The sequence below is a fragment of the Sturnus vulgaris genome, chromosome 14, assembly GCF_052056855.1.
Source record: "Sturnus vulgaris isolate bStuVul1 chromosome 14, bStuVul1.hap1, whole genome shotgun sequence".
In the NCBI taxonomy this organism is placed as follows: domain Eukaryota; kingdom Metazoa; phylum Chordata; class Aves; order Passeriformes; family Sturnidae; genus Sturnus; species Sturnus vulgaris.
This window is the reverse complement of record NC_142256.1, coordinates 3,461,409-3,484,990: the sequence shown is the minus strand read 5'-3', so window position 1 is coordinate 3,484,990 and position 23,582 is coordinate 3,461,409. Positions and strand designations below refer to the sequence as shown.

Below are 23,582 nucleotides of genomic sequence, written 5' to 3'. Positions count from 1 at the left end.
GCTGGAGATGACTCAGAGTTCGTTGCCATCGGTGGTGGCAATTAAACTCCTTCAGCACTTGGTGCACAAAGCTCTGGGTTAAGTCACAGCGTCCTGGTGAAATTCTTCCTTGGATAATTGTCCTCAGACTTGCTGAATGCTCCCCTCCTGCAGTTTTAATGAGCTGGAGCTGTGGCTCAGCAGCTCCTGCTTGGTGCTGGCCACGACCTGACAAAGTTTGGTGGAGATTTGTGATCCCACGACTGCCTGCCCTGGTTGTGCCTGCAGCCAGAGGAGCCTGAGGAAATAATGAGTGTACTTTAGGGCTTTTAAATGAGATTTCCAAACTCTCTGCTGCCTTCTGCACCGAGAGGTCCTGGAGCTGGTGGTACTTGGGGGGTTCAGCCATTTGCAGGCAGGGAACCCCGAGGGGTTTTCCTGGAGCTGTGGCTCCAGGATGGGGTGGTTGTTACCATGTGGTGAATTTGGGGAGTCATCAGCAGGAGCAGCTTGGGTTTTGGCTGGTTTGTGGTGGATTTGGCTGCTGTGGTGCATGTCCCTGGCTGGAGAGCAGGGACTGAGTGGGGACAGTGCTGCCATGCCAGGCAGCTCTGAGGAATCTGCCTCTCCCCAAATTTGCAGCAGGACAAACAGGATAAGGACTGCAGGAGGTTCTCCCTTGAGACTTCGGTGTCCCCTGATCTCTGGGCACTGCAAGGCTGTGCCTTTCCTTGGGACAGCTCTGTCCTTAGGTACCTGTGCCAGGTGCCAGCGTGCACAGGTCCCCTTTGGTAGCCACAGGTGTCCCCAGCCTGTGCACACCTGAGACAGGAGCTCCTGGACAATGTGCTCAGTGTCCAGAGCTCACAGAAAAGTAGATGCATTTCTTTTCTCTTTCCATGGTTGCCCCCGTGCAACAGGAATGCTGCACCCAGGAAAATCTTCCTTTCCTCTGGATAGCTGCTGCTCCCTGCTTACCCCTGTGCCAAAGCCTGATACCAGCACCTCATCTGGATTTTAATTCCTCCAGCTCTAAGTGCAAAAAAATATTCCCAGTTCTTCCTCTGAGTGACCCCGGGGCTTTTGTGCAGTGCAACAATGCTCTAAGCTGGGTCTAGTGATCGTGCAGACACCTTTATTGCAATATTATGTAGTATTTATATATATTCTAACTTAATTAAGGCTATTTTGGGCACTAAAATGCTTTGAAACATTGGCAAATGCCCTCTGGATTTACTGCCTGGTGATTGGGGTTGTTAAAAGTCGTTTGAGGAGCTGCATTTCCAAGGAGTGTCATAAAGAACCCAGATGGGATTATTTTTGCCTTTTTAAGGAGAGAAAGAGGATGTGTCCAGGTCCTTAGATACCTTTTGGGACAAGTGAATTCCCAGAAGGGTGGCAAAGGCGAGGCTGAACACCCAAACAACCACAGGAAGAAGTGTGGAAGGATTTGAAGGAATTCCCACAAGTTTTTGGCAGCACTGTGTCCTTCCAGCAAAGGAGGCTGGGGCTGCAGGGGGCAGGGGACCCAAAGCTCTCATGGTTTGGAGACTTCTGGTTCCTGGTGCAGAGAGGGAATCTCCCCTGGCTCTGCTCCCTCCAGGACTGCCTTGGGAAAATGTCTTCATTGCTTTTTGATTTCTCACCTTGTTGATCCTCTGTTTGAAATCCTTTGTTGGTGTTTTCCTTTCAGATGGTTAAAATGGAGCCTTTCTCCATTTCAGACTCCCAGCTCTCCCCATTATACATAACTAATACCTCTCTGGAGCTATTGAAGCTGTGTTAGCAGGCTCTGAAATGGGAGTTTAGCTGAGCTTTTAACGGGTTTAATCTTTTCCTGGGTATTAATCCTTCCAGAACCTCTGATAAAATTTGTTGCTTTTTCTCTGAATGCCTCCCACGCTGTTGATATCTGTCTGGAATGAGTTGCTTGGTGCAGAACAAGCCATGGAGGAGGGAATGTTGCAGCCTCCCATGGATCTTGCTCTCATTTCAGTGCATTCCTGACTCCTCCTGACTCCCTGCCACTGCTGCTCCTGTGATTCCTTGCCCTGGGAGCATCTCTGCCATTGACTGTGGGCTTGGAATGAGTTTGTTTCCAGTTTATCAGCTGTTCCTCGGTTCTCAGATGCATTCCCAAGGTTTTCCTCTTTGATACCAGCACAGAATGTCAGGGAAGAGCATCAGCTCTGCAGTGGGGATGGAAAGGTATCAAAGACCACAACAAATGTTGGCTTTGGGTTTTTTGCACTTGTTTTTTATGGCTTTGTGCTGCATCACAGGATCCTAAACCTGTGGGACAGCAGACTCAGACTGTGGTCCAGGTTATCAAAACTGCAGCTGAACTGGAGGAGAAACTCTCCTTTTTTCATCATGTTAGTGTGGGGTAACAGCAGACTTGGGACAGCCTCTCCCACCTGTGCCAGCTCTGGGAAATGCAGGATCAGAGCCAGGAAACGACCCAGCCAACAGAAACACCAGGAAAAATCTCTCCATGCTTTTGAGATGTCCAGCTTCTCCCTGACTCCAGCTATTCCAGATGAAATAGGAAGGAGAAGTTTTGATTTTTTTTTTTGTTTTTTTTTTTTTTTCACTTGCCCAGTTGCTCATCCTTTGGCCATGTCTCTGTTGCCACTGGCCCCATTTCTCCAGTGCCAGCTCTTTTCCATAGTTCTTCTTTTGGGATCCACACCCTGGGTGCCCCAGCTGGCCAGTTCAGGAAGGCAGCTCCTTTCTTGAGCAACACTGCCAATAAAAATGGTGGTGCAGATTTGTGAGAGTAGGATAATTCAGGATAATTTATCGTTTCCATGGCAGTGCTGGAGGAGAGAAGAGCACGGAGCAGTGAGGTGCAGAATAGCAGCAGAAACCTGGGACACACAATCACATTCCATCTTCCCAGTTTCCTTTCTTCTCAGTGGGTCATAAAACAAAAGCAAATGAGGCAATTGGAACTCCCTGTCCATTTTCCTGGGGCTTGTTTAAATGAGGATTTACTTCAACTAAAAGCTCCTTAGAGCCACTTAATTCTTCCAGGTGGAGTAAATATCTAGGCCAGTAGTAAAAATTCCTTACAGATGTCTTCAGGAGGGTACTTAGCAAGCACTTTCCTGAAGAGAACATCTTGGATGCCTTCAAAGAGCAGAATCAGTTCTTAATGATGGTACATGAGATAGTGGGGCAGGACTTGGCATAGCCTTGGGAATATTTGGAAGTTGCTCCAGTGACAGAGGAATGAAATGGGCTGCAGAGCAGTGAGGGTACATGCTCTGATTTTCAGCTATTAGTCAAAAGAACTAGCTGAAGTTTTATTTCAGAGATCTGGGCATATTGCACTGCCAATTAATGTAATCTGTGGTACTACATTGCAAAATCCCAGCGAATTCCTTGGTTAGATCCCTTTGCCATGCTTGTCCCACCCCTAGTGTGGTTGGTATGAGCTGCCCACCACACAGAACATCTGAGGGAAGCTCACACACTCAACTTCTGCTTTTAGCTGGGAAAAAAAATAATCACACTGAGAAGAGCTGGAGATTTCCCATTAGGTCAGAATCTCCCACCTTTGTTATTTGGTCTCTTTTCTGGATGTTCCTATCCTGGAAGTACCAATCCTTTAAGGCATCCTTTCCATGTTCTGAGTTGGGAAAACCCGTGTCTGAAAGGAATAATAATAATTATATACTGGATCTAATTGAGTGTGGACTGCTTGCCAGGCAAATAATATATGGAGTAGCTGAGGCTGAGCCTGAGTGCATCCTTGGATGGGAATTCCTTGGACTCAGCCTTGACAGCTCCATTTGGGCACCTTTTAATCCAGACCCAAGCTCTGTGTGCTCTCAAATCTCTCTGTCCCTGTGTGTGCCAACTTCCTGGGCTGCCATTCGTGCTTTACTCCAGTTTTGCTCTAAAAATGGAAAAGCAGCACTGGAATTGTCCATCAGCCACCAGGGTTGTGTGTTCCTTGAAGGAACAATCTGAGGTGTTGGCTGAACGTGGGCTCCCAGGTGTTGCCGTGGATTTTGGTGGCACTCCTCGCTGAGGACAAAGCCTCACACGGGGCAGGCTGTGCTCAGCTGGCTGCAGGAGGATTGTAGGAAAATCTCAGCCTCTCCCAGTCCTGTCCAAGCAGGGAACAGCAAGAAGCTCTTGCAGTTTGGGCAGTCCTGGGGATGGATCAGATCCACACTGCTCCAGCCCAGGAATGCCTGACCTCCATCCAAGAGCTGCCACCATGCCAGCCCTGCTCCTGGAGCCACCTTCCCATTTCCACCAGAGGGAAAATCCAGAAGCTTTGAGGATCTGACTGAGAGGGGAGTTGGTTGTTTTTCTTCAGAGCAGGAGCCCAGGTGTCCGTGAGGCTCCTGGGTCATTCCTGAACTGAAGCCAGAGCAGGATTTCATTTAAGCTGCTCCTTCCTGGCTCTTCCTGCCCCGTGGTGTGGTGGCATCTGGAGCAAGGTTGGATTTGATGACCTCAGAGTTGTTTTCCAGCCTTAATGATCTGGGGACTGTGAGTGCTCCTGGATCAAGGGCTGTGCAGCTGCTGTGAGTGACCAGTTTACTGCCAGGGGTTATCCCAAACATGCAGGGAGGACAGAGCCCAGCCCAGGCAGGAGCTCTGCCCAGGGAGCAGGGAGGGTGAGCTGAGCCCTACTGTTCTCATGGAAAGCACTGCAGGGTTCTGTAGATCAGGCAGTGGGACAGGCCAAGGAGAGGACACATCTTCCACATCAGCACAGCCAGGGTGAGCTTCACAGGGCTCTGCTGCTGCCAGCTCCTCTGGGCTGAATCACATCCACCCAGAGGCTGCTGAGGATTTTATACACACTCCATTTGCCTTTCCCCTCAGATTGAAGAGTTGAGGCTTTTTTCAGCTTTGAGTTGGTTCTTTTCTTTTGTTTGTTTTTTTTTTTTTTAAAGCTTAGGTAGTTTAAAAGTAACATTTTGGCTCACCTTTGGAGCTGCCATTTGACTTCTGTGTAGCACGTGGTGATCAGTGATGAATTGCACAGGACGTGTTGTGACTCCAGCCCGTGTCCTGGGGTGCCTGTCGCAGCAATGATGCACTGGGTGATTTCTCACTCCCCTTAACCTGACAGCTGTATTTCTTCCCCTGACTGCTTAATGACCTTGGCCAGGTACTTGCCTTGTGTTTTGTTGGAGGGCGTTGGGGATGTGCAAATTTCTCTTTCCCTTGAGTGACCTTCATCCCGCCTCGGTGAGAGGAGGGAACTGTTCCATGAACAGATGGAATGTTATTTCTAGAGGAAGGTGGATAACACAGGAAATTATTCATTCAAAACCCCTTCAGACAACTCAGATGTTTGCCCTGAGAGAGTGTTGCAAATCCTAGTGCAAATACCTGCTCACACAAACTATCCAACTATCTTGAAAATTGTGTGTGAATGTGGAAGTCATCCAGTCCTGGAGCAGAACAGTACCAGGGGACTTAATTGAGCCATTAAGGAAATTAGGAATAAGCAGGATTTTAAGCAGAGATATTTTTGTTAGCCATGTGTAGGCAAGTTAGACTAAAAAAGGTTTTCAAGTCATAGCAGGTAAAAAAGAAGAGTGTACAAACCAGTGTGGGGATGGATAATTCACTGCTAAAAGCAGCAAGGTTTGCTGCAAGTGGTGCTTGGCTCTTGTTATTCCTTAATGAATCGAATCTATTAGCCAGGGAAAACATCATGTTGTCTTGAAAAACAAATCATATTTGGATGCCTCTTTCCCTGCATTTGTACCCATTTTAACATGAGCACACTAATTATGCTGTGGAGATGATTTTGTTATGGCAGAAATGGAGCTGAGTTTGCAGCTGGAACTGTGGAGCTCTGGAGTGCTGCTGGAATAGGTACATGGGGAGAGATGCCTTTTAATTCCATTGCCTCTCTCTTTAATATTTGTATCCCTGTGCTCCACGTGCAGCTTCACAGAGTGTTTCTGCTCCCTTGGCTGCACAAAGAGCCCTGCTTTGGGGGGCTCAGCCTCCTCCAGACTCCCATGGATGCCAGAGGAATGGTTTGAGGAGTCGTGTCCACAACCCAGGTCCTACCCAGGTAGCAACAGGCTCACAAATTCCCAGGCTTCCTGACATGTTTCCCAATGCACAGGGAGCTGCATGAGTCATCCTGCTCCAGCTCTGGTCCTTTTGGATGGAAATGATACTTTTAAATCCATTCTGTGATTACATGCAGCAGCCATGGGCTCGTTTGGAGGAGCTGGAATTCGAGCCATTAAGTTTGAGTGGCTGCCATTACATCCCATGTTTGCCAGCAGATAATACCCAGACATGCTTCATCTGTGACAGCTCTGCCCTCCAGACATGAATGGAATGGAAATAGAAATAGAATAGAATGGATTAGAATGGAATAGGAATAGAATGGAATAAGAATAAAATGGAATGGATTAGAATGGAATGGAATGGAATAGGAATAAAATGGAATGGATTAGAATGGAATAGAAATAAAATGGAATGGATTAGAATGGAATGGAATGGATTGGAATGGATTAGAATGGAATAGAAATAGAATGTAATGGATTGGAATGGATTAGAATGGAATGGAATGGATTGGAATGGATTAGAATGGAATGGAATGGATTGGAATGGATTAGAATGGAATGGAATGGATTGGAATGGAATAGAAATAAAATGGAATGGATTAGAATGGAATGGATTGGAATGGAATAGAATAGAATGGAATTGATTAGAATAGAATAGAATAGAATAGAATAGAATAGAATAGAATAGAATAGAATAGAATAGAATAGAATAGAATAGAATAGAATAGAATAGAATAGAATAGAATCTTGGTATTTAACTCAGGAGTCTGTCTGAATTCTTCAGAGAGAAATCAGAGTGTAGGGATTGAATTAAAGAATGTGGTGATGGCTTGGAAAAACACCTGATACTGCCTTTGCATCCTGTGGAAGTGTCATCCAAGCCGTGGCCCAGCTGAGGGAGCAGGTTGTAGCCAGTGGCTGCCCTCAGTTACTCCTGTTAAAAGGGACATTTTGGCTGTGGCAGCTGCCCATGACATCTGAGGAGCCATCAGCCAGTGATTGCATCCATTCCTAGGCTGAACTGAGCAGAGCAGCTCAGAGGTGAAACTCCCAGTGCTGATCCCTGTAACAGGCTGAGAGGATCCCGTGCCTCTAACGAGCAGCCAGTCATTACCTGGATCATTAGCTTCCTAATGAGACAGATTTCAGGCCAGCACTGCCCCTTCAGCTTCCAGGAGGAAAAAGTTATGATGGGGAAAAAGAAAATGATAAGAATATGCAGGGACAAAGGGGGTGTGACACAGCCCTGCAGTGTCACCCCTGTGCTCTCCACTGGCCCAGGTGCTGCTTCCCAAAACCAGCAGGAGGGCAGGTGTGAAAAGGAGGGATGTGGGACTCCAGACTGGCTCTTTAAAATGCCGTTTGTTGTATCCAGAGGATTCAGCAATTCAGGGCTTGTGGGTGACAGAGCCCAGCCCTGTCACCTCAGCTGTAGGATTGTCTGAAGCCACTCCAGTTCTGGTTACAATGCATTATAAACTTTTCTTTTAATACATGACAACCAATCAATGCCTTTACTATTCCCTATAGCCTATCATAACCACTAACATTACATATTCCTGTTACTATTCTCCAATCACAAAAAGTTAATCTGTTACAGTTTAAGCTAAAAGTTGTTTTTCAGTTTTCTTGGAGAAGAAAATTCTGAGATCTTTTTTCTACTTGCAACATTGGCTTTCTTGTTTGCCTGTGGAATTTTTTTTACTTGGTAAAAACATCTTTTGTTTGAGGTGGATTTATCCTTTGCTCTGAGCAAGAAAAACCTAACTCACAGCTAACACAGCCTTTGGCTTCTTAGTTATCCACTAAGACTGGCTCAGCAATTCTTCTGTATCAAAACTTGCTTTCATTTCTATTCCTTCTTCACATTCTAGACCTTGCTGTCAGGTCCCTGCCCTTCCCAGCAGGCAGGGTTTGCTGTGGGGATGTTCAGTGCTCCCAGCCCTGTGGGTGAGGCAGGGCTTGGGGCAGGATGTTTTTGGGACACTCCAGAGCCAGGAGAGCCAGAGGATGCCACAGGATTTGGCTCAGTGGTTGTCTCAAGAGGAGAAACTGTTCTGCTGTGATCTCCTGCCTTTATCTCTTGGAAGTCCTGTCCCTTTGCCCTCACTGGGGATGGAGGCTGAGGTGTGGCTGTGGGCACCTGAGCTGTGCCTGGCTGGGTTTGCTGTGCTCCTGCTGCTGGATCTGCTGGATCTGGGGGCAGGGATTGCTCATCCCTCTGTTCCCCCAAGGTGCCCACGGCTGCTTTTTGGTCCAGGTGCTGGAATCCTGGAAATCACAAGGAAAACTTGTAGTTTTGCTGGAATGTGAATATCATCATTTTGGTGGCAAAAAGCTTTGTCTGGCCATTTCTTTTTCTGGGTGCTCATCCTGGATTTTTTCCTTTTGCTGCTGGAAGTGGAATCCATGGCATTTTTCACTGGGTGGCTGTTGGTTTGCACAGGAGCAGCTGGATGGGCTCTGCTTCCCCCTGGCACTGCCCCTGCAGCCACCCAAAGCCCAGCCTGCTTCCTGGGACCAGGTGTTGCTTTTCCAGCCCTTCCTCCTTTTGTGTTTCCTTTAATTAAATTTCTGAGAGCTCAGGGGCTGTGGAACAGTTTGTAGATGTCATTGCCCTCCTCTGCCAACAAACCCCTCCTGGACTGTGCTAGATGGGAGCTGCAGGGACTCACCCTGAGAAAGCAGGAGATGAGAACAGCAAATAAGGAGGCCAGGTGGTGAATTTAATCATTTAATCAGTGTAATTCATTCATCTGGACTTTAATCCAGCCTGGGCATCGATTTGCACTAATAACAGCCACCACTTTTTAAGTTCCAAGTTCTCAGTACTAAAAATATCCTTTTTTTTCTTTTTTTTCTTTTAATATTATCACGTTGGCCTCCTACTACAATACCCATGTATGGGAATTATGCATTATTGAGGATTCCTGGGGATCCAGAGTTTAATACATTGTGGTCCTACCTGCCACAATCCAGGCCTCTGCTTCATTATGAAATGGGGTTTTAGGACACACTGCAGTGACTCAGTCACAAAGGGGCTCTTGCTGCTGCTTCCCATCCAGGAGTGATGTTCCTGGTTTATATTAAAAAAAAATTAAAATAAGCCTCAATAGCTCTGCATTCGAATTCATTTCCTTCTATGATTTTTAGACCTGGCCAAGTGTGTCAGCTTTCAGAGGGCAGAGTATCCACACAGAGTTTTGTGAGTTCTGCTCCTGTCCCTTCCTTTATTTCCCTGGGAATTCCTGCCTCTGGGTGCTCCTGGGCTGTGTCCCTGTGCCATCACTCCTGCTGGGGACAGCTGCATGGCTTAGCTGTGTGTCACCAGCTCTGGGCTGGCTGGTGGCACTTCTGCAGCTGCAGGGATACAAATGGGATGAGCAGATCTCTGTGTTGTTCCCTTTGTAAGTTGTGTTAAATAATTCAATTTACTGGGAGTCATTTCTGTGATTTCCTCCTTAATTCCTTTCTGCTTTGGAAACTTCCATGTCCAGAGTAACAGGTGACATCCATTTTAACATAAATATCCCTTAAACCGTGGGTTACTCTTGCTTTCCTCACAGCAATGACAATTTTGTCTCCTCTCCTTGCAAAAACCATTTGGTCACTCAGCTGAACTCAGTTTTCCCACAGTCTGCTCCATGGCAGGGAAGTTGTTTGCTTTCCAGTTTGAATAAGGACAGGCTTTTGGGGTGAAATGAGCCTGGATTTGGCATTCCTGACGTTTCCAGTCAAGTCTTTGCCATCCATGGAGGAGTTTTGAGGCTGAGGATTGGCTGCAGCACGGGCACAGGATGCTCAGGATGTGATACCCAGGGCTCAGCATTCCCCAGCAGCATCTTGTCCTTCTCTGTACATTCCCTGAGCTGAATTTCCATCTATTTAATAATATTTCTATCTATTTAGTAACTTTTCTATCTATTTAGCAATATTCTCCTTGTTTATCTGCCTGACTCTGTCCCTTGGGTGACTGAGACAGAGCCAGATCCCTCCTTCCCCACGTGCTGCCATGGGCTGTACATGATGCCTCGATGTTCCTGAGCCCAGTTTTTGCTGGGCTGGGACTTTCTGGGGCTGGGAACACCCCTTGGGAATGCTGAGTGCTCCCCACCCAGCCAGCATCCTGCAGGGTGTAAACCAAAGGCCACTCCAGCCCCCTGCTCTGGAGGGATTTCAGTACAACTCCAGGGTTTTGAGGCTGTTGTGGCCTCGGTTTGGGAATGTCAGGAGTCCCTTGTGGGGGGCAGGAGGTTGGGATTTGTGTGATATCTTAGGTTTGGGTCTTGGAGAGGGTTTACTGTGTGTGCTGAGTGCTGCAGTGAGGGATCTGTGCTGACAAATCCTGCTGGCCCCTGGCAGCTGCCCTGGCTCTGCTTGCTGAAGGTGCTGCCTGCCCTGGAGCAGCTCACATTTGGACTTCCAGCCCCAACCTCATCATTTTTCTGAGTTAAAAGTTGATGGTGAGTGGTTATTTGTAATTAGTCTATGTGAAAGATGTGTCATGAGGCAAGGGGAGGATTAATCCAGCACGGGAGGGGCTGGGGAGTGATTAGGGTGACACAAACTCCATCCAAACACCTCAGACCTGCCTGGGCTGTGCTTCAGTGGGGTCCCTCTGCCTTGTTACACCTTCCATTCTCCTCCTCACTGCTGCCAGGCTTTTCCTCAGCTCTCCATCCACAGCCCTGCCTTGTGGCTGCTGTTATTAATAGGAATGACATGGGCAATAATCATAACAAGGTGGAAAATGAGACTAATGCCATCCCCTGGGCTCTGCTGCTGCAGCCTGCCTGAGGCCAGGTCATTCCCTATCTGCCAGGTGAGATCTTCTCAAGAAAGTGTAAATCAATGCAAAATAGAGCAACCCAGTCCTAAGGAACCTTTCTGTCTGTACTGACTCTCCACATAATATACAGATAAATAAAAGATAGATAAAGCTTCCAACCAAGTGTGGCAGCCTTCCCAGAATATGGGATATGGGAGACTCTCACTCCAATCAGCCTCTTTCAGCTGAAATCCAGTCATTAGTTAAATTCATCACAGAGCTTGAAAGCAGAAAGGGAAATTCTTTGACTTGTGCTTAACCTTTGGGTGATTGCACCTCTTGAGAGAATGAGCAAATCAAGTGGAGCTGCCCTCCCCTGTGTGTGGTGAATGAGCCGTGGGGCCATTCACTGAGATTGGGCATTATTCACTTTGTGTAATTCCTGACGAGAGGTTTAAAAATAAACACAGCAAAGGGACTCTGGGCAGATTATGCAAGAGCAGGATCCAGTGGGATGGGCTGGGCTGGGCTTGGTTCTCTTGTGCTTTTTCCTTGAGCTGAGTGAGCCTGTCCTGGCTGGGAAAATCAGTGGGATGTGGGACTGAAACATGGGATTCACTGCTCCCCTCCTCACTCCATGGGCATGGGAATTGACAGGAGTGGATCCCAGCAGATCCAGGAGGGATTCCCAGCCCAGCCCCTGTGCTGTGCTGTGCTGCTGCACTGTGAGGGGCCTTCCCTGCAGAGCTGTGCTCTGCCTTGGCTGAGGCTCCTGGAGCTCTGCTGTGTCCTGTCCTTCCCCTGGGCATTGATTTCTTTGAACACCAGCTCTGTGTGTCCCTCTTTGAAGCTGTTTGGGCTGCCTCCATTGTGGAAGGGCCTGGTGAACACAGTGTGGGAAATGCTGTTGTGATTTTACAGGGCTTTTTATGTTGTCTGAATAAAGGGCATCTCCGTACAAGAACAATTTGAACAAATGGCATCCACTCACCACATTTCTCCCTCTTCCCCTCACAGCCTGCTCCTATTCCTGCATCCTGCTCCTGTGGAGGAGGACACAGTTTATGTAACTCTCATTTGAAAGGGAACTACCCAGAGCTCTCATTTTTTACTGTTACAACTCTACTGATGCAGTAATAAATGGTCTAACAGAGAAGCATTTCCCTGCCTTAAGATTATTCATATTCCCAAAAACCATGGTCCTGGAAACTTTGAGGTCCTTGAAGTTTTCTGAGGAGATGATGAATCATGATAGATTTATTTAGTTTTTTTTGGGGAATGTGGCTTTTCATAAAGTACATTTTGGATTAATGAGATGCTCTGTGCTGAAAACTCAGGGTGAGTCTTATGGGCTTGCAGTGATTATTTATCCCTGGAAGAGGTATGGACAGGTGAGAGTGGTTTGAATGGCCCTTTTGTGCCCATTTCAGTCTCCAGGAGACCACTAAGCCCCTGATTTCTTCTTTAAGTTGGCCCATAAGAAGCCAGTAAATGTGGATGAATTTGGAATATTTTAGCAAAATGTTGCAGTAGTGGCTGATTTCACTCAGAGATGTTTAATCCTCGACTGCACTGCAGCCAGGGGCTGAGGTGGAGCAGATGTTCCTGTCCAATTGTGCATCCTGGCTTGGGAAGTGAGCAGAGCCAGGGAAAATGCACCAGATTGGAGGCAGAGCTCACCCATTCCCCAAAATAATTTTCCCAGTTGGTCTTGTCATGTGGAGCTGGAGCAAAGTCCCTCAGCAGGGACAGGGCTGGGTCATGGCTCAGAGATTTAAACCCTGCAGAAGATGTAACCCCTGGCTCAGAGGTGACTGTGAATGTGCTTTGGGAAGCCATCCCAGCTGGTGCTCCTGGCCTTTTTTATCAGGATGTGCTGTGGATACAGACTGTGAGAGGCAACCCCCTTCCCTTCCTCTCCTTTGGCTCGTGTGCATTTGCTCCAGACCTGCTCCAGGGTCAGACAGATTCCACCAGCTCCTGTAACAGGCAGCTGCTCCTGTTGTTCCTTTTATTCTTTATTTTCCTGCTTGCTTTGATGGGGTCAGTTATTTGATCCTGATAAAGGTGCCACGAAGGCATGGCTGGAAAAGAAAATTGGAAACTCTGGAGTCAAACTCCCACTTTTGAGCACCTCCTGTGTATTCCTTGGAAGCTCCTCTCTGGCATTAATGACACATTAAAGCCCTTTGGCTTTGGAAAGTGCAAGGAGTGGGGATTTTTGGCCAGATGGACCTTTCTGAGCTTTCCCAGCACTGGTGAGGACAGAGATCAGCATCCCTGGCATGCACTGTCAGGGGTGGGGCCTTGCAGAGTCCCCTGAAACTCTTTTTTCACTGTTTGCTGTTGTGTCATTTTATTTTGGCAGCACCTGTCATGTAATTCTGTATTTCCAGTGGCCAGGTTCCATCCTGGAAGTGACACCAGAGAGGAAGAAAAAGCAAAATCTTCTCAGCCCTTCAGCAGGAATGGGTTCATTCCTTTCCTCTGCCTTTGCTCACTGTTGTAAAACACTCACCCCTTGTGCTGGAGTGTTGGGAGTGTCTTGAAGGAGCATCTGGAGAGGGGGAGTTTGGGACTGAATTATTGGAGGTTTGCTGTGGAAATCTGTGGGGAAAATCGCTGGGAAGGCTGAGGATGTGATCCTGGTGGTTCAGGGATAAATCATCCTGTTCTTAGTGTGCTTACAGGAGTTAGAGAGATCTCTGTCTTTGTGCCCTTTTCCTTTTCCTCATTAAATCCCTTTGTTTGTGGTGCTGGGATGTGGAAGTGGCCCCTCCTCTCTGTGCTTTGTTGGAGCAGTGCCTGGTGCCCAGCCCACACAACGTTGATCCCAAGGGTTAATTTGCTTTTCTGCCCACTGAGAAAGGTTTTCCTCCACCCCACCAAGTGCTCTGCAGGCTCCTGTAAAGCAGGAAACATTTCTTCTCAGGTCTGTAGTTCCCAAATGCTCCCGGGCATTTCTGCACTGATGTTCCGAGGTGAAAGCATTGAGGAATTTTCTCTTTAGGCTCTTTACTTTGAACAAGCAATTCTGACAAGAATAATTGATTTTAATAGGAAGTAGAACTTCACCTGGCAGCCAGGCAGTGTTCAGGGGATGTCAGACAATGTCCTTGTCACCTGCTGCATTTCTTCTTGCTGCTTCTCTTTTCCTGTGGGTAGCACACTTTCCCAAATATCTAAGTTCTAATATTTACAAGGCTAAGATGTTGTGACTTCTTCTGGTGGGCACAGAAAACAAAACTTTATTTCTATCACTCTTCACCCCACAGGAAACTGCTGTGCCTGGGAGAGTGTGCTTTAATATTTGACCACTCCTATAGTGACAATTACCCTTAAATTCCAGCCTTTGGTTTTGGCAGTGACCAAATCCTAGATGAGATGAACATTAAGACGTGGGAAATGTAAACTTGTGTCTCAGCCAGTTAAACACAGAGTGGTTTCTAGGGCATGATTCACCTGGCTGGAAGGTAGATTGCTGAAATAGCTGGGATGAATCACACTCCAGATGTGTCTCTTTCTCTTCACTGGCTATCAGGGAGTCCAGATGATTCCCTGAGCTGCAGTGTGGGAGAATCTGGCTTTATGGCAGAGAAATTCCTTTCACAGTTTTTGCCTGAATATCTCTGACCACAGCACTAAGCCCAGCTTTGAAGCCGAGAGACGTGAACTTTCTGGAGTTGAAAATCTCCTGTGTTGAATTCTCTGAGAAAATAATATTTCATGCTGACCTTTCTCCAGTTTGTCATCTCCTGCTGCTGCAGATGTCAGGTTCTGTCTCCATAACCCTGCCCTGAGAGAGCTGGATGGCTCCGGAGATGCAGCAAGATGTCTGGCAAGATAAATTCAACTGGATCTTTTCATTTTAGGCCCTGACATTTTCTCAGTGGAACTCCGGTTCTTGGCATCATTTTGGTGCAGGCTGAGCTGGGTTTGTGTTCCAAGCAGGATTCCTGGGATGTGGATCCCTGCCTTGGGCTGAGAGCAAGGAGCCAGGGGCTGGCCAGGACTGATCAGTGAGAACCAAGCCCTTGGAGCCTTCCTCCTTGCAAAGCCACCCCAGCTCCTGGAAGCACCTTCCAGCCCTGGGTGACAGCACAAAAAAGCTGAGGTGTGACCCCCTGTCCCTCGGTGTCCCTCTGCCAGCCAAGCCCTGCTCCTCAGAGCTGGGATTTGTGCCTTGGGCTCAGCACTGGATTTTTGCACGGTAGGCTGGGAGGGTTTGAAGCACGGTCCCTCTGAAGTTTGGGCTCGGTGACGTTTGTGTGGCAGTTTGTGCCCAGATCTGGCTGTGTGTGAAGTGACAGCAGAGGCTCTGTCAGCTGAAGCAGAAGCAGCAGGAACACGGCTCCTGCGTAAGAGCTCTGCTCTGGTTCCTCATCGGTGCAAAAGGGACTAAAATACCCAATGGCATTAACAAAAGGAACAAGTGTCAGGCCAACCCGATTCATTTTTTGACAAGAAAACTGATTTAGGAGCCAAAGAGAACGTACTCGACTGTATTTACTGAGAGGAGCTGAGTGCAGGATGGCTGTGGGTGGGAGGTGGCCGTGGGGAAAGGGGGACATGTGAGGCATCACTGGGAGATCTCTGACACTGGAATGAATATTTCATGCTGTTCCACAAATCTCTGGTAACGTCCCTTTGGGAATAGTATTTGCAATTCTGGTCATCTGTGTTCCAGAAAAATGCAGGCAGGGTATGTGGAAACCTGAAAGGGTTGGTGAAATGCCTGGGGAAGGAAGAGTTTGAGGGCTGGAAGGCAGGAGCCACACCTGGAAGTGTCCATAAATACGGCAGAGGGGAAGCTTTGGTGAGGGAAGAGCTCAGGCCTGGCAGAAGAACAGATCAGTGGTACCTGGTCTCAGATGTAGCATGGGGATTCTTCAGCTCTGAAGTCTCATCCCTTCCCGATGTGTGCTGGGGTTCTCTGTGCTTGGAACTGATCCCTGTTTCTGAGAGCATGCAGGAAGCTGGGCTGGGAGCAGGGCAGGGCTTGTGAGGAGGCACTGGAGCATCTCTGAGCATCCAGCTGTTGCACTGGCACCAGGAATCAGGCTCTGTAATTGTTACTTCTCCACATGTGGCTCCCCTGCTTTGCTGGGCCCAGCTGTGGGGTGGGCTGGGGGTCCATCACCCCTGACTGCAGCTGCTGCTTTGGGTGGGACCCCCTGGTTCCCTCCAGCTCTGTCTCAAAAGCCCAGGTGTGGGATCAGCCCTGAGGTGCCTGTGCCACGAGTTCAGCCATCACCTGGGGCTTGTTCCATGCCTTAATTTTCTGCCTGCTGTCCCAGGACTTTGTGGGGCTCGTGTGGACAATCCCCTGTATGACACACAAAGGGCACAGGTTTCTTCTAGAGCTGATTGTGAATCAGAAGGGACATTTTGTCAAAGCGGGAGGAGCACAGCTTTCCTTTGCTGCCCACTGACTGCATCCATCTGGGTTTTGTGGATGAAAGGCACTGCCAGGTTAAGGTCTTGCTGCTTTGTGTGACTGACTCTACAACTGAAAGGCTGGAACTGCAGCTCTGACTGTCCCAAACTCAAGGAGATGAGGTTTTTAAAGCAAAGCCAGTCCAAGGCAAATGGTAAATCAGGCCCTTTAATGTGCACAACTTCAATGTTCTCTGTTGATGCTGAGAACCTGAAGCTGTGCTAGAAGGTCTCTTCAAGTCCTCCCTGTGCAGGCAGTGATTAACAGGGGTTTGGGGAAGCCAGGCTTCCACTCAGAGCTTCTACACTTGCATACCCACAGTGAGGGATTTATTGTCTGAGTGCTTTGTGTTCCTCCCCGAGCTGAGGGGACACTGGCTCACAGAGCCTCGCCACAACAAGGGCTGGAGTGGTCACAGCTCTGTCCCTGTGAGCTCAGACCGGGACTTGGAGCGAGCCCAAGTCCATGGTCAGGGTGTCTCAGTGGCAGAACTCATCAACAGGGCCCAGGATGGCTCTGACAGGCTGATCAGCAAATGGGGAAAATCTGTATTTGCTGGGGCAGCCTCGGTGCTCAGAGCAGAATTCCCGCAGTGGGTGAAACATAAACACAATTTATTACTGTGTTAAAAACCACACAGCTGCCAGTCAGAGGAGCAGGGGTGTCCTGGCCATGGATGGATGGTGTGGTTGGGATGATCCCTGCTGCCAGAATGGAGCAGGAGTTCCATGTCTGTCACAAAGGACACCTGGGCTGTGCTGGTGCAGTTCTGAATCTCTGTGAGCTCCACAGGCAGAGATGTTCCCAAGGTCGTGGCAGGCACCAGGCTGGCCCCGTGCAGTGTCCAGGGTCCAGGATCTGCTCCATGCAGGCTGGCCCCACAGCCAGGAGCAGCAGGGCTGGGCTGTGCTCCAGGCCAGGGCTGGGACAGAATAAGGGGTGTCAGTACATCACCAGACTGAAATGGGCAGCCTCCAGTTTAAAAAAAAACCTTCTAAATACGTGCACTAACTTTGCTTGGATGTCCCCAAAGCCTCTGCCATTTCCACCGAAATGAAAATTCCTTTGCAGGACACCATCACTTGTTTTTGCTGGTTTTGGGAACTGTGCATTGTGCCAGTGGAATTGTCCCTGACAGATGTGTATGTGTGGAGGTGGCAGGGGAGCTGCCAGGCCTTGGGGGGGACACAGGACACAGCACCTGGAGCTTGCCTGGCATGGCTGGGAGCAGGATGAGGGCGATGGGAATGACCAAAACCGCGGCGCGAGGTTGGAATTGGCACAGAAATAATTGGGCTGCGAGCTTTGCTGCGTGTGCTGCTGCTGTGCTGTGGGAGCTGGGGCTGCAGGCATTCCCTGACTGTGCTTTTCTCTCCCCAAGCTGATCAGTGGTGGCTCCATTGTCAGTGCTGAGGCAGTATGGGATCACGTCACCATGGCCAACCGGGAGTTGGCGTTTAAAGCAGGAGACGTCATCAAGGTCCTGGATGCTTCCAACAAGGACTGGTGGTGGGGTCAGATCGACGATGAGGAGGGATGGTTTCCAGCCAGCTTCGTGAGGGTGAGTGATTTTCTGCTTTTTACACCTCTGAGCAGTCACTGCTGGTGCTCAGGGCATCAAGAACGGAGCTCTTGCTCAGTTTTTAATGTGTTTATTTGTTGCTCGGTGGGACCCCCAAATGTCCATCAGTGGGACCTCCAAATGTCCATCAGTGGGACCTCCAAATGTAGCCATGGAAAGGGGTTTTAACCCTTTAAGTGAGGCAGAAATAAGATGCACAGTTACATGGTCGTCTGTCATGACAGGAAGAAAGAGCCAAGTTTATTCAGAAACACACTTGGTTTTATAGCATGACTGCAACTCCAAGAGTAGAGAAAAGGTGATTGGTTCAGAGAGAAGACACCCCATTGCCAGGGCCTGGGCACACACCACAACAGGTGTTCTATCTTTGTTATTAATTCCTTTTTATTTTATTTTTATTATTTTTATTTTATTTTTATATTTATTATTTATTTTTATTATTTTTTATTTTTATTTTGACCAAATTATCACCCTGGGAGAAATTCTCCCCAACCTTGAGCTGGACCAGCTCATGGGCTGGGAACAGAGCTGAGAAGCTCCAGCCTGGAATATTTTTCAGGCTGTAATTTTCTTACTTTCTCAATATGTGTCCCACATTTATTCTCTGTGGTTACTGAGTTAGAGAGAGAGTAATGACAGTAACACACACAGACTTCTTTGGGGGAAGAAGGAGATATTTTATTGAGAGTACAATTTGTATTTATAAGGTTTTTTGTGGAGTTAAGACAAGACAGGAGCTCATTGGATAATTGGGAGAACGCTTCTAGGACAGGACTTCAGAATGGGTTTCATGGTCAGCACCAGGTGTTAATCTAGTGTTATTAATTCTGTTCTATTTTGACAAAATTATTGTCCTGGGAGAAAGTCTCCCTGCCAGAGCTGAACAAGTTATCAGCTTGGGAACGGAGTTGAGACAATCCTGGGAATGATTTTCCTGGCTGTAACTTCCCCAGATCTCTAACAGTGTGTCCACAATTCTCACTGATGCTGATTCCCACTTCTTTGCCTGTTTTCTGTCTAAAAAATGGGGAGCAATGAATTGTGTGCAAAATTGTGAGCAAAAAATTTCGTGCTGCTGCCTCCCCAGCAAACAGATTTTTCCCCTCTGGTGCTCTCCCCCAGGTCTGACCAATTCCAAGAGTGAAAGATCCATGACTGGAACTAGAGCTGGGCTGCCCCAAAAAAAGTTAATGCAGTTACTCTGGCCTAGGATAACAAATTGTGTTTGGTATTTTGAGCCTGACCCTGCAGCCAGTGGTGGCAACAAGTCTGGAAAATGGATTTGTGTCAGGTGTGATTGAGGTGAAAACCTTCCTGCAGAAACACTCTCACCTGTGCCTCCAACACATCTCCTGTGTGCTGCAGCTGGACAGGCTGAACGAGAACAATCTCATTTTGTTTGCTTAATTTCAACACTGAAATATTCTGGGCCACTTTAACCTCTCAGGGCACTGAGCAGTGCTGGTTTCTTTGGTGTGGTGTCACAAACAAAGTGTCCATGGGAGGTTTAAGAACAGTCTGGAAAACGTTGTCCTGTTTTTTAAAGACACACCAAAACCCCAAATGAGCCAATGTCTTTAGGGCCCCTACCCGTTGCCTTGGCTGAATTCCCCATCTCTGCCTACACTTTTCAAAGGTTGGGAGGATGGTTTTAAAAACTGTGGGGAACAAAGGAAAGGGGAATCAGTGAACCCCAGACAAATGTCTGGAACAAATCCTGGATTCTCCTCCTTGGTGCTGAGGGTCACAGCAGCCTGCCCAGGCAGGTTTTGTGTGTCCTGTCCAGTATCCCAGTGAGACCAGTCCTTCCATCAGTTCTGCAGGAGGCTGTTCCACCTGGGAATCATTTTTTGGGGCAGGAAGGGGACCTGACACCTGCCCCTGCCCCTCCCAGAGTGGGGAGCAAGGCCTGGCTGTGCTGCCTTAATGAGAATTAATATTTCAAAACAGAAATCCTGGCCCATTTTGTCTGCAGGTCTTGAAGGGAGGCTGCAGGGAAAGATTTGCCCCTCAGGTTTCCAAAGGAGCTGAATAAGGAATGAAAGAACTGCGAGAAGAGCAGATGATCACTCACATCAAGAGGAGGCTGCGTTTTTCTCTGTTGTACTTTGAGCCCTGCTTTTTCAAGATGATGCCAGAAAACTGCTTGATTTAGCCTGTTTTAGTTCTAGTTTTACTTGCAAAATGATTGCTTTTCTTTGTAGCTGTATTTCTCTTCTGTAAGCACAGAAGGAAAAAAGAACAATATGTTGCATAGAATATGAATAGCATTCAAGTGAGGCATGTCAGACACACCAGACAGGTATAAAGCCAAATAGGATTAATTTCAGGATATTTTAGACTTCAGGCCTCTTGTAAGGACTGACAGGAGTGCAGGAGAAGATCACTGCACAGTTGGGTTCCTCTCAAAGTCCTTTGAATCACTTCTGAGGACAAAACTGGGCTGGGAACCCAGTTTGCAATGAGATGTCTGACGCTTCTTGCTCTCCAGCCAGATCATCTGAAAACCTTTGGCAAAGCATTTGGCACTCACAAAATCTCCTAGCAGGGAATTTCACATTTGCAAGTGGAGAGGAAAACAGGAACCTGCTGATTCCCTTGGCCTCCTTTACATGACAGCCAGGGGTAGCAAACAAAAATGCTCCTGAATTCCCTGCACACACAGAAATTGTTGTTTCCCTGCTCACACCTGCACTAATCCTCTTAGTAGCTTGGGACTCGGGGAGGGGAAACCACAGAGGTTTGGGAACTTTCAAGGAGAAACTGGATGATAAAGGAGTGTTGTTTCAGGGGAAGAGAAAGCACAGCATAGGAGAAGTAAAATTTGGAATGGTGAACGGTTTCTGCAGGGAGCTGCTGCACTCAGGGAGAAGGTTATGAAAACCCCGAAGTCAGAAAGGTGGATAAGAACTCCAGAATTAAATTGAAAACCCAGCAACGAGCTGGGTTTAGACAGATGAAGGTGTCCGTGGTGTATTTCAGTGCCTGTTCTGAGCACACTGGACACCCACAGGGTGCCTGTGAACATCCTGTCAACTTCCAGTGGTCTGACAGGTTGGGAGGTACAGCTGGAAAAAAAAAACCAGCAGGAATTTCAAACAAGATTTCACATTCTTGTGGTGGTAATGCCACTTCTTTTCTCCTCTGTGGATGGCAGAGCCTTAGGCTACATCATGGGCTACAGATGAATTTTTGCATAACCAGCACATTGACACTGACTCAGAAAAACAGGCTCAGTGTTGGGAGGAAGGGATTTCTAGCAGAGAATAACAGTCCAGGGCTGCCCTTGCATCCATTGTTGTACCTCGAGGTCTCCTTTAGAAAGCACAGCAAGCCTCAAAACAAAGTTTGGATTGCAGAGCTTCTCATCAAGGCTCCAAAACAGCCCAGGTGAGACTCTCCAAACTCAGGAAATCAAATGGCTTCGTGTTTGGGCTCTGACATATTTGCACTGCAAGAGAAATAAAAAGAGTAAAGCTTATGGATGCTGTGCAGGGGAATGTTTCCTCAGAGACATGGCAGAGTGCCCCTGTCCTGGGCAGAGAGGGGGATTTATTCCTGGGTAAAGCTCTCTTAGTCTCTTTGGATACCAGACTGAGCTTGCAGAATATATTTCTTCTCACCTCAGCAATGCTGAGTCTCCCTTCCTTATGTTACCAAGCCAATGTAAAGAGCAAAACTGGGGCTGGGGAGCTTTTACTGCTCTGGTGAGTGAAGAAGGGAAGAAATGGTGCTCCCAAGGCCTGAGCAAGGAGGGGATATCAAATCTTCGTGGTCTCCTCTTGCAGGAGAAGTGCAGGGGTGGAGAAGTGCAGGGGTGGCAGTGCTCCGTGTTCTCTCTCACCACTGCCTTGGTTCCCCCAAGTGTTGTAATTTTAGATTGATTTTCCTGCTGTAAAGCTGCCTTTGACCCACTTTATTTTCTGCTGCTAAAAGAGAAGTGCTGGATAAATTGGAGTGAGCTTTTAAGGCACTGTGGAGAAGGAGACTCTGAAGCCAGAGCCTGGGCTGGGCAGGTGGGTTTAGCTTTTAGCTGTGCCTGCTCTGTATTGCAGGTGTAATTCCTCATTTTGCTGCTTCTTTTTGCTTTCAGATCTGATTATATCTTGTGGGGCTCATCACTCACCTGCTTTTCCCCCCCTGCAGCCCTTGCATTAGCATTAGGGGCATCAAGGTGAGATTTCCCTCTGGAGATGGAGCTGAGGTGTCCTCACCTGTTGGGCAGCCCGGGATGTGCTGCAGTGCCTGCTGCAGTCAGAGCCTCCTAAAGGAGATTTGATTCTCCCGTGGCAAATCCAGCTTAAAAATAGCAGTGCTGGAGGTAGGAGCATGGGCAGTGCTGCTGGGACAGGCTGAGCTGCACAGTTTGGGCTTCCCTAAAGGCAAGGAGCATTTCAGCATGCCAGGGCTCCCTGTGCCACTGCAGCTCAGGCAGCTCCCACAAAGGCTCACACACTGGCACTGTGCCCTTCCCTGGACGAGCTGGTTTGGAGGGGCAAAAACAGAGTTTTGAGGCCTTTCTTGGAGTCAGGCAAAGCAGGCAGGGATCTCCACAGTCCCTGCCCTGGCCCTGCCCTTCCCCAGGCTGGCAGGGCTCTGCAGTGAGCTCTGAGTTCTGCTCTGCCACCCGTGTGTCCCAGGCACCAGCACTCAGCAGGGTTTTTGGGGATGGGGGGGCTGAGCCCTCATTCCCAGTGTTCTGCTGGATTTACTGGAGCACATCCTGCAGTGTCCAGGCAGATTTTGGTCCCTGCTGGAGCTCCAGCCCCTGGGAATCTGCACTTGGATTGCAGGGAGGGAGCACAGGGGCTGAGCTCAGCCTGAAACTGTCCCTGCAGAATCCCCTGATTCCTCCTTTTCCAGACATGAAACCCTGCACAGGAATGTGACATTCCACAGGGTGTGACACTGCACAGGGCTGTGACACTGCACAGGGCTGTGACACTGCACAGGGATGTGACACTGCACAGGGTGTGACACTGCACAGGGATGTGACACTGCACAGGGATGTGACATTCCACAGGGATGTGACACTGTGGCAGCAGCTCTCTGGAAGGACGTGTCTGTGTCATTAATCTGCCGTGTTAGTTCATTGTGAGTGAGAGCCCACAATTGCACATTTTCTGCTGGTTTTGTCCTTGTGAATATCCAGTGGAAGCAGGTTAATAATGCAGCTGGCTGGTAAAATATTTGCTTTATTGGGGTTTCTCATCACTAAGAGGTGCCTGTTGAAGGAAAAACTCCTCTCCCTCCAGTGCCTGCACTGAGCAGGATAAATCTGCAATAATTGCAGGTCACTGATGCTGGCCCAGTGCCACTGGGTGATTTCATGCACCATTTGGGTAAAGCTGCAAGCTGATAAATTATATTTATAGAAATTTTAGATCATAGAATCACAGACTGGTTTGAGCTGGAGGGACCTTAAAGCCCCTTCAGTGTCAGCCCTGCCATGGCAGGGACACCTTCCACTGTCCCAGGCTGCTCCAACCTGGCCTTGGGCACTGCCAGGGATCCAGGGGCAGCCACAGCTGCTCTGGGAAATCCATTCCAGCCCTCCCCACCCTCCCAGGGAACAATTCCTAATTCCCAAAATCCCATCCAGCCGTGCCCTGGGGCAGTGGGAGCCATTCCCTGTGTCCTGTCCCTCCATCCCTTGTCTCTCCAGCTCTCCTGGAGCCCCTCCAGGCCCTGGCAGGGCTCTGGGTTTGTCATCACCTTGTCCCAGGTCACTGGATGTGCCAGCTCTGCTCTCAG

The 23,582-nt window shown here is 48.4% G+C and overlaps 1 protein-coding gene across 38 annotated transcripts in view; it reads left to right on the top strand.

The window, feature by feature from the left end:
- Positions 1 to 23,582, top strand: part of ARHGEF9 (Cdc42 guanine nucleotide exchange factor 9) — a 162,270-nt gene that overhangs the window by 79,129 nt on the left and 59,559 nt on the right. For all 38 annotated transcript variants that reach the window (XR_015806659.1, XR_015806655.1, XR_015806658.1 and 35 more), the window contains one exon: positions 17,628 to 17,807. Coding sequence is in view for 33 of the 38 variants with exons in the window: in XM_088172996.1 (XP_088029122.1) it covers positions 17,628 to 17,807 (180 nt within the window). In the remaining 5 variants the exon portion in view is untranslated. The remainder of the gene's footprint in view (positions 1 to 17,627; positions 17,808 to 23,582) is intronic.